General features: G+C 52.3%; 4 protein-coding genes across 4 annotated transcripts; all 4 read right to left on the reverse strand.

The window, feature by feature from the left end:
• Positions 1-211: 211 nt before the first annotated feature.
• Positions 212-3,763, reverse strand: DQ04_03311000 (hypothetical protein; the record flags this gene model as incomplete). The annotated part of the gene is made up of 1 exon (XM_009312723.1): positions 212-3,763. The coding sequence occupies one exon, from the start codon at positions 3,761-3,763 to the stop codon at positions 212-214; it is 3,552 nt and encodes a 1,183-aa protein (XP_009310998.1).
• Positions 3,764-4,252: 489 nt separating this feature from the next.
• DQ04_03311010 (calcium-binding protein CML) lies at positions 4,253-4,912 on the reverse strand (the record flags this gene model as incomplete). Its single annotated transcript, XM_009312724.1, has 1 exon — positions 4,253-4,912. One exon carries the CDS (start codon positions 4,910-4,912, stop codon positions 4,253-4,255), a length of 660 nt encoding a protein of 219 aa, XP_009310999.1.
• Positions 4,913-5,142: 230 nt separating this feature from the next.
• Positions 5,143-5,859, reverse strand: DQ04_03311020 (putative ras-related protein Rab-2A-like; the record flags this gene model as incomplete). Its single annotated transcript, XM_009312725.1, has 1 exon — positions 5,143-5,859. The coding sequence occupies one exon, from the start codon at positions 5,857-5,859 to the stop codon at positions 5,143-5,145; it is 717 nt and encodes a 238-aa protein (XP_009311000.1).
• A 570-nt stretch (positions 5,860-6,429) lies between these two features.
• On the reverse strand, positions 6,430-8,769 carry DQ04_03311030 (chaperone DnaJ protein; the record flags this gene model as incomplete). Its single annotated transcript, XM_009312726.1, has 1 exon — positions 6,430-8,769. One exon carries the CDS (start codon positions 8,767-8,769, stop codon positions 6,430-6,432), a length of 2,340 nt encoding a protein of 779 aa, XP_009311001.1.
• Between the last annotated feature and the right edge of the window lie 1,110 nt (positions 8,770-9,879).

Below are 9,879 nucleotides of genomic sequence, written 5' to 3' on the forward strand. Positions count from 1 at the left end.
CCCTTCATCTTTCCTATCGACAGTTCAACTGTTTACTTTCACCCCCACCACACACGAATCATAAGCGACAAAAACTTGATCAATAACCAAAATTGTGCGTCATTGGTTGGCGCCACGCCGCGGCAGTGGAGCATTCAAAGCAAACAACGTTATGTCCGCTCGTTTTGCTACTGACAACATCGTATAAAGGCTGAGACACTGGATTGGATTTTCAATTGCCTCGATACCGCTGGGGTGCCGCGGAACACGGCAATATTGTATCTGTTGACGTTGAAGACGGTGCAAAGTTCATCGGTGCCTTTTCCATCCCTGCTTGCTTTACGGATGGTTTGCATTTTGCCACCCTTGTTACCGTGGTTGAGCGGCCTGGATAATACGAAATGGAAACTGGCTCAGTAGAGTATAGTAAGCCACCGGTGGCCGTGAGAGCGTTGGCAGTGGCAGCGGGGGCGCGTTGCCCTACCAGCGTCCCTGTCCCCTTGATGCAGGTCCTCACCAGCGGCGCCCCACGCGCGAGGTGGTGCCGTATGCTGACTGAAGTTAAGGAGGGATCGCCGTTGACATGAGTCCCAGGCACTGACCAACTCCCACTTATCACACCATTCGCGGCTTGTGCCGGTGAATCGGGGTGGGTGGAAGTGGAAGGAGTCGACACAAGTAGTGGGGGAGGTGCCAGGGAGGATGCACATGCCAATGGATTGATTTGACGTTGTTGTTGTTGCATGGATGCAGCTGCAAGGGATGAATTGCATGCGCCTTCAAAGAGGGGAGGCTCTCGTGATCGTCCGTCATCACGATCATCCCTGCAGCTGACAGCGTCGTCCTGTCGTTCAAATACAAACTGCGCCCCACACACTTGCCGCGCGTCCGGTACACAAAAGACTGAGGGTCGCGTGCACTGCTGACACTGCATTTGTTGAGCATGGGGATTTGACCAAGCATACTTTGGGAAATGTTTTTGTAGCATAGCCAACGTCTGCCCAAAAAGGTCCAGTAGAATACTTTCTTTGATTGGGTCGAGGCAACTGCTTCCCATTGCCACCACGTCTACAGAATCTGTGGCGCTTTCACCGGTTTGATATGTGCTCGCCGAACTATCAAAACCGACATCACTGCGCCCACTGCTCACGGGAGATAGGGAGGGAGGCGATACGTCGCTGAGCTTTGCAGAGGCCATCTCAAACAAGGTGAGCCCTTCTTTGAAGGCACGACGAATGCGCTGTAGATGGTTGCGACACACCCCACGGCAAACACTGGCACTCCATCGCAACGGGTCCATGACGTTCATCGTACGGAGAGGGAAACTGCTGGTGTTACACGTGGTGCACAACAAATTCTCGTCTTCCTCTACACACCCACGTCGGTTAATGCGCAACCGTTCTGCCTCCGAGGCATTTCCACATAGGGACGCCCTATCAGCCTGGGGATTCAACTCATCCTGGCCCTCGCGCCCGCGTTGACGCCGCACGTACTCCTCCTGCAGCATGTGCTTCACTCCACTGACCGTCACCAGTGGTTTGGCGCGACGCCGGATGCAATGCCCAAGCGCCGCCTGCCCCTCTTTAGTGAGACCCAATACATTCACGTCAACCATCAGCTCAAGATCATTCTTTTGGTTCACATCCGACGTTTCCGGTACTTTATTGAGTTTTTCTTTGCGGGCCGCTGGGACCTCCAGGTGGCTGAGGTCCAGTGAGGTGCCGTTGATGCTTGTACACGGCAAAGGGCCGAACACTGTCACACAGTAATGTTCAAAGTCAAAGTAAGCGAAAAACTTTAGAAACCGCGCGAGAAGTTGGAGTGGTGAGATCTCCTTGATAGTGCCTCGTTGGTGCCACTCAAGTTGTTCACCCTCAGTATCCTGATTCTTTTGCCCTTCTTTCTCTTTATCATTCATATTCTCTAGTTCAACATCCTCGAGAAACTCCACAGTGTTCATCATTGCAATAAGCATGACGGACGCTGCGTAGGAAGATATGTATCCGCCCTGCCCGCTGAGTACGTGAGCCTCGTAGCAGCACCATGCCTTCAGTAGCAACAGGGTGCGCTTAAGAAGATGCCGACACCCAATCATCATATCCATCTCATGCAAGAAGCGAACACAGTCAACGCCACCCAATTGACTCACTGTAATATCATAGCTACTCCCCTCCATAACCAACTTCAAAACCTGCACCTCGGCTAGTACGAGTGCGTCAACGTAGACAGATGTGTTGTGCTGCCTAAGGTACTCTGATACACTCGAAAGAAGCTCACAACACGCGACAGTTGCGGCCTGAGATGACGAAATAGCACTAGAACTACTACTGCAGCTGCTTGCTGTTGCACGATCACCGGATTCAGCGGTGGAGTCTACTTGTCCTGGGACCTTGGTGGGATTCAGAAGTCCACAGACATCAATCGTCATGTCGTTGTCGCCGTCTGGTAACACGGTGCACGTCGCAACACTTCCAAATACGAAAAAACGTATATCACCATACCTTACACCCTTACTCCATGCTACTTGACTGATGGCTTCAGTGAGATATTTTGCCAGACAATGCAGCTGTGCCCGCCGATACTGCATCATCTTCTCAATGTTCTGTGCGAGAGATGCAACGACACGTTCATCTACAAGACGACAAAGTGCAGGGCTCACCTCTGGTGTGAATCTGCAGGTGCATTGGCGGTGGCGATCCAATGGAGTATTAATTGAAGATGAAGTGTCACAACCGCCGACCTGCCAGAGTCGTTGTAGGCTGTCAATACAGGGAAGTGTGGCAGCCTGTTTTTGCTGATTATTCCACCCTTTGGACTCAGTTTTTTTGTTTTCTCCTGGAGAAGTAGGTTCACATGGCGCTGAGGGTTCAGCTGGAGAGTCCAAAAAAACATTATCACGCGGCAGCGGTGGCATTGCTGACACGTCTTTTTTTTTTGTACAAGCGCCTTCCATTGGAGAAGCGTGAGGTTCTTCTTGGCCTTGCAGAATCTGGCACTCCGGCTCCGTACATAACAACAGTGGTGGCTCCATCGCATCGCAACCACTTTTCACCATATGAGGTTGCCTCTTGTTATTCCTCATATTCCTTTGGCTGCTGTGTGCCGGTGAATTCGCTATCTCCTCCTCAGACACGGTGCTCACCCTGTGACACTCACACAAAATCGGTTTGTTGTCGTTGCACAAATGCATCTTCATATGCTGAGCCGTTCTTCTTTCCCGCGGTCTGCTTCTTTTCGTGTGTGAAGGTGGATCGGGGGACCTGCTCTTTTCTTCTACCTCTTCCTCCTCCTCCTCCATCGTGGTGGAGGACTCCCGTTTTGTCAATGGAGGCGGGTGGGTTTGCTGGTCGGTGCCTTTGTGGGGCAACGAATCGCTCGGCATGCTCCGGCATCCGTTGAAGCTGCGTTCACGTAACGGTTCCACCGATGGTCGACTGTAACCGTCTGATTGAGCACACATCAATGACCGCTTTGGAGGCACTACCTCGACAGGCAAAGGGCTTTCGGACAAATACGTGCGAGTCTGCACGTCCCTCCAGGTTGCTGAGGGATTATGCTGCCGTGCCTCTGAGTGGTGGCGTGAGCCGTGGTGGTGCATCTCCCATTTGGCAGTGACAGCAACGCGGGAACCGTTCTTTGCCCTGACATCCAGACCATCCTCGACCGGAGTTGTGAGTAATTGTGGCTTGAGCGGTGAATTCCCTGGGGGGCTAATCTCACCTCCATTGGCTACGCTCCGCCGTGTCGGATGGGGTGTGTTATTCGGTTTCGATGATTTCTGCATCGTTCCGTGTATGTCTCTTGGCTCCTGTGTCGGTATTTTTTTTTGCTTTGCGTGTGCGCGCGTGCCTTCCCCCCGAAAAAAAAACCCGAATGGAGCACGAGAGGGGGTGCGAAAACCGAAACAGCTAGTCTTTTTTTTTTCTGCGGCATAAATAAGACGACGAAAAAAAAACAGCCATGAAGAGACGCGTATAATCGGCCCAGTTGGCGGCATCGGAGGGCGGCACACTGAGCAGCGCAGGCGACAACGCAACGGCAATGCGTACACAAAACTTCACACTGAGCCGCAACCGACGGGCGAGAGTGAGAGGGGTGGGGGGCGGGGGGCGCCACGCCAAAAGGAACGCTCAAACGCTCTGGGACCACTGTTCACCCTCCCCACCAAACGAAAAAAAAAAGAAATGTCAACAATGGGCAGGGTGGCACGACCATACTCACTCCATGCATAAATATTCTTCTCTCTTCCCCCTCCTCTAGTTCTACCATCTAACTACATCAAGTTCTTCATCTTCTCCAGCACTTCGGGGTGTTTCTGTGTGATGAGACGCATGTCATCCTGCCGAATACGCCCGTCTTTACGCACATCGAGAAAATGCATGATTCGCTGTGCCTCTTCGTCAATCACACGCTGCACCTCCAGATTTTCAACATCGCAGTCACCAACGTAGCGCGTTGCAGCAGTTATGGTACTGCGTATATCCCGAAGGGAAAGATACCCATCCTGGTCATCATCGTATGCGTTGAAGACAACAACAAAGAGCTCCTCAGTGCTGTAAATCACCGCGAGGTGATACAGCAGGAACTCCCTGAATGAAATCACACCGTCACAGTCACGGTCGTAGCCTCTAAAAAGATGCAGGTACATCTCTCTGTCTACAATATGGGTCGACGTCATTGTTCCCGCCGCCTTGCCACCATCAGCCCTTTTGGAGTTGTGCTGCAACTCCGATGATGTCCAGTGCGTGCGCCTGTAATTCTTGTAAACACCGGTGCTGTCGATATAGCGCTTGAACTCAACTGGCGTCATGAAGCCATCAGGCGCCGCCTTGTGGAATTTGAGGTACAGGAACTCTATAACCTCTTCTGAGAAGCGGTCCTTGACGAGCTCCCTGTAATCCTCCATCTGCGCACGTGAGAAACTGTAGCCCATGTTTGCTGTTCGCCACACTAAAGTTGCTAAAATCCGAGGAATGTACAAAGGCTCTGAGAGGAAAAAAAAAATAGGACAGGAATAATTTCACAAGTCTCAAGAACAAAATAACTGAATTTAAAGCTATATTGATGTGCCAAGCTCCCAATCTCTTGCAGCGACTGCGTGAGCAAAATAATAATAAAAAAAAACTAGTCTTTACTTCACTGTCACAGAAAAGCATCATTGCATTAGCAGCAGCCGCCGTTGTCACCAGAAGAACTTCCGCGAATTGAGAACATCGTTGGCTGCAGCCTTCCGTTGTCACCGCGCAGCACCTCCCCATCGATCAAGCCACGCTGTATCTTTTCACATATGCTGCGCGCGACCATCTCAAACGCCTCATCCACCCCCTCGCTCCTCTTGGCGCTCGTTTCAATGAATAATAGGCCGTGGCGCTCGGCAAATGCCTCGCCCTCAACCTTGCTGACCTCTCGCGTACGACCATCCGTTCCATCCCCTTCAAGAAGGTCTGTTTTATTGCCGACGAGAAGGATCGTGATATGGGCATTGCTGCTATGCTCACGACACTCACGCAGCCAGCCCTGCACGTGCGTGAAGGAGTCGCGATTGAATATGTCATAAACAAGAATGGCACCGATGGCCCCACGAAAGTAACTCCGCGTGATGCTACGGAAGTGCTCCTGTCCGGCAGTGTCCCAGACCTGAATTCTAACTGTCTTCCCAGCACTAGTACAAGTACTATTGGTGCCAGAAGATAGCTTATTGCTTCCGCTACTGTCGCCAGCACCCCAGTTCGATATTTTGATAATCCTCGCGCCGAAGTCGACGCCAATTGTAATGTCGTGCTTTGAGGAGAAGCGGCCCTGGGTGAACTGCATCAGAAGGCAGCTCTTCCCCACGCCACTGTCGCCAACAAGAATGTACTTGAAAACATAATCTGTCATGTACGCTGGTGATAAAGCAAATTACCGCCGCACGTTTTCTGTCTACCTCCAGGCTAACAGCAGCGAACCGCGGCGATGCACACACACACACACACACCCCTCGCGCCCAAACGGTGCAAGCCTTTGGGAAAAGCCAACAACAGACGCAACAATACAACCCAAAAAAGGAAAGTGTCAACAAAAAGAAAGTAACAGACGGGAGGGAAAGAAAGAAAGAAAGAAAGAGAGAGAAAAAAAGGAAGTAAAACAGACAACAGTGGAACAAAGCCCATCATGCAGCAGTTATCCACGACAAGAGAAGCTCGCCAAACATGCAAACAAATGAGGCGGCGACGAGCTCTTAGGGAGAGCCCTAATTGTGAAAAGTGGCGCGCACGCTGGAAAAAGAATATACAATGGACGCCAACAATTGGGTTCACTATAGTTTGTGGTCTAGAATAAGTGAAGGAATAGACCGGTGCCAAGTTCACAGAAGAGAAAACGTGAATTACAGTTCTTTAACGTTATTCACGCCTATTGTTGTATGTGTAAGTTCTACTGTATGTGCACCACTACACATCTGTGCGGCAGCTATTGGCTTTCTCCCAAGACAGAAGACCGCTGGGAGGACTGGCGTTCCTGCGGGGACTCAAACCCGCACGTTTGTTTGAGGTACGATGAGAAGTACAACGGCGCCACCGCCGTTGAAGCACCCTTTGCCAATCCGTCTCTTCCGCCGCCACAGCCAACCTGTGGTAGGCCCGCCGCGTATTTGGCGTCAGGCGCCGTCGCACGACGTGACGCACTGACTTCCACTACTTGCTGATGAGTTGTTGTTGAGACAGATGCTGTAGGCATTGCTGTTGTTGTTGTTACAGCTACCACCGACGTTTCACGGAGTGGCCGTGGCGGCGAGGGAGTTCGCGACGGTGTGGCGGGTCGAGGACGCTGGCGCGGCGTACCGTCGAGCTGCACGTTGCTGTTACCAGCGTTAACGCTCTCGTATCGGCCGCTGCCCACGACATCCACACTGTTCCGTACGACAGAAGCGGCGTCATTGTTGAGTAAAGGCCTTGCTCGGTACGGTGAGGTGCTTTCGGCACTGCACCCTCTCTTTTCTCGCGGCACTGGCAAGCTCTCGGCGCGCAACGCCCGCTTCAATCGCTGAATTTCAACTTGCAACGTGGCGATGGCTGAAGCGTTGGCCCGTCTCTCCACCACACGCGCACGCTCCTCATCGGCGATGTGCACTGCCTGCCGCTCCACCGCGCGCTGCTTAATGAGCCTCAGAACTTCCTCTTCCTCCTCCCCCTGCACTGCGCAGCGGTCAACGGACTCCTGCATAGCCAATAACACAATTGCACGTTCTGTATCTTCTGTGTGTGCGATGAAAGCACGTTGCTCTTTCATTACGCCCATCAGCGAATACCGTTCCAGCATTGGTTGGAAAGCGCCACGGTACTTCGCGATCAGGTGGCGATGTTGCTCAACCACCTGCATCCGAGCCGCATCTTCCTTCTGCTGCATCTCAATAAGAGTAAACTCCAATGCCTCGCTGGTACACAAGTCATCAAATAAGACGAGATGTCTGTGGGCAACTGCCGTCTGCTCCTCGATGCAAATTCCACACCATTGGTTCAAATTCCATGACGTGAGAGTCTTCCACGCCAATATTTCCTTCATATGACACACACCACGCTGCCATGCCTCCATTGTTCCCAGGTACAAGACTTGAAGTTGCGCCTCCGCCTCCGCCTCGATGAGGTTCCTGTACGTCTTTTCCATCGTTACCTGCCGCTGAGAACGGAGGCGTAGCAGGCAGTGACGGATGCATTGCTTGTACTCCCGCCAGAGCCTTCTACGTTCTAGTTGTTCCTGCGGCAGAATCATCTGTTCTCGCTCACTATTCTCACTAAGAAAGAAAAGTTGCTGCTGGTTTTCGCGTTCTTGCTGCTCTGCTTCTTCAGTTTCGCGTTTCCGCAGCCGCAACTCACGAATACGCTGTTTCATAAGCCGCTCCACGTATTTCTCCTGCTCCGCCCGGCGCACCTCTGTCTGCCGCTCCTTCTCGCGCCGGAGCCGCTCCGCCCGATCAGCGTCCTGATCCACCGACGGGCGGCGAACACGCGGCGACGGCACGGGGCGCACGGTGTCCGGCATATTCACACCTGTGTAGGGCTCACGCGCAGACATGGGCTTCGCTGGGCTCTTGCGGCTCTCCGCCTGCCGCTGAGGATCGACAGCGGCTGTAGGTATGGGCGACGCACGTTGCACCCCCGACGCAGAGAAGGTGCGGCGTGTGCCCTTCGCCGGGCGGTGCTGGTGCCAGCGCTGCACTTCCTGCTCGCGGCGCAGCGCCTCCAACTCCCGCTCGCGCTGCTCGCGCCTCTCTTGTTCCAGTCGTTTGCGCAGCTCCGCCTGGTGCACCTTCTCGCGCTTTTTAAAGAACTCCTTTTGTTCTTTTGTGTACTGCGACGCACGGTCCTCTTGCACTCTAGCAGAGGAGGCGCGTCTCTGCTGTTGCCGTCCGGCCCTCTTCGCCGCGTAGGTGTTAAGCTCCTCGTAGATGCTGCTCGTCGCATTGCCCGTCGGCATGTAAGGGTTGAATCCTGCCTCCGACCCAGTCGCCGCCGCCGCCGCTGCCGGATTTCGAGGCGTTCTGGCTCCAGGTACATAGGAATTGACGCCAAGTGGTTGGAACAGGCGCAGGTTGCTGTCGTATTTTCGTTTCGCTTCTACATTCGAGAGAATCTCGTACGCCACGCGAACATCACGGAACTTCTCAGCCGCCGACGGATCATCAAGGTTCTTGTCGGGATGGTACTTTAAGACCAACGACTTGTATGATTGGCGCACATCATCAATGCTACTGAAGTTGGGGAGCAGCAGCGTTTGATACAGACGTCTTGATTTTTGAAGATCTCCCTGCATCTCGGCCACACCTTTGCTGTCCTAGCCTCTTGGTCACGCACGCCTTTGTTTCAGGATGCCACGTGCTTGTTTGCTGGAGTGGTGCTCTCCGTCGCACACGATTTCGTTTCTTTCCCCCTTCAAAGGTACCGACATACAGAAGACAGACATGGATTTAAAGGCAAAGTAAATTTGTGCAATCTAGAGGTGAACTGCAGTCCCCATAATCGAGGAGATCAATGCCCCCAACACACCTGCTAACACTCACGTACACGCACACACATACACACACACAAATATATATATATATAAAAGCACAAACGGTTGAATGCATACACACTGGGAGGACGTCATTGAGTCCTCCCGCAAACACAAAAAAAAGTCCCTCTTGCTGATTTTCTTGATATGGAATATGTTAAGCAAAGTAACATGTTCAAAAAAGGAGGGGGTTTCGGAATGGAGGGAAGGGGCAAAAACAGATGAGGGAAAAAAAGTTTGAATGCAAAACAACAAAAAGAGTGAGGGGAAAGAAGAATGGCCATTGAGAAATGAAAGTAAATGCAGGGTAATAGGTACATTGCGTTTCGATTTTTCTCTTTCACTTCATTCTCAGACTCCTTGCACCGCCCCACCTTCATCCACCACCACCACCACATCCTCCTTTGCACGGCTTGTCGTTTCCATCTTGCCCGGTGTTACATCACCACACCATAACATGCGTACCGGCGGCGACCCGCCCCCACCCCATTNGTGAACGCAGGAAAACAAATTGTAGCAGTGACAATGGTGGCAGGTGGCGGTGGTGGAAGGGGTCACATGTCTTCCCTCCATTTCAACATTCTTACATGTTACAGATACACAGATATGCGCTTGCAACCCTTCTGCCCACCGCTTTCAGGGCACTTGATGTCGCCTGTCTCCCATAAACCCATTGTCTTTTTGTTGTTACTGCCGTTGTTGTTTGCCAGAAGCAAATACGTCGGTGCACAATGAACGCACGTGCACCAGAAAAAACAGGCACCCGACGGCTGCGGGTGCGGGTGGCAGGCTGGATTTGGAGGGCGCAAAAACGAGTGGAGGGGGCATAGAAAACAAAACAAAACAAAACAACAACCAAAAAAAAAAAAAAAA

This window comes from Trypanosoma grayi, assembly GCF_000691245.1.
Source record: "Trypanosoma grayi strain ANR4 Tgr_331_V1, whole genome shotgun sequence".
NCBI lineage: Eukaryota > Euglenozoa > Kinetoplastea > Trypanosomatida > Trypanosomatidae > Trypanosoma > Trypanosoma grayi.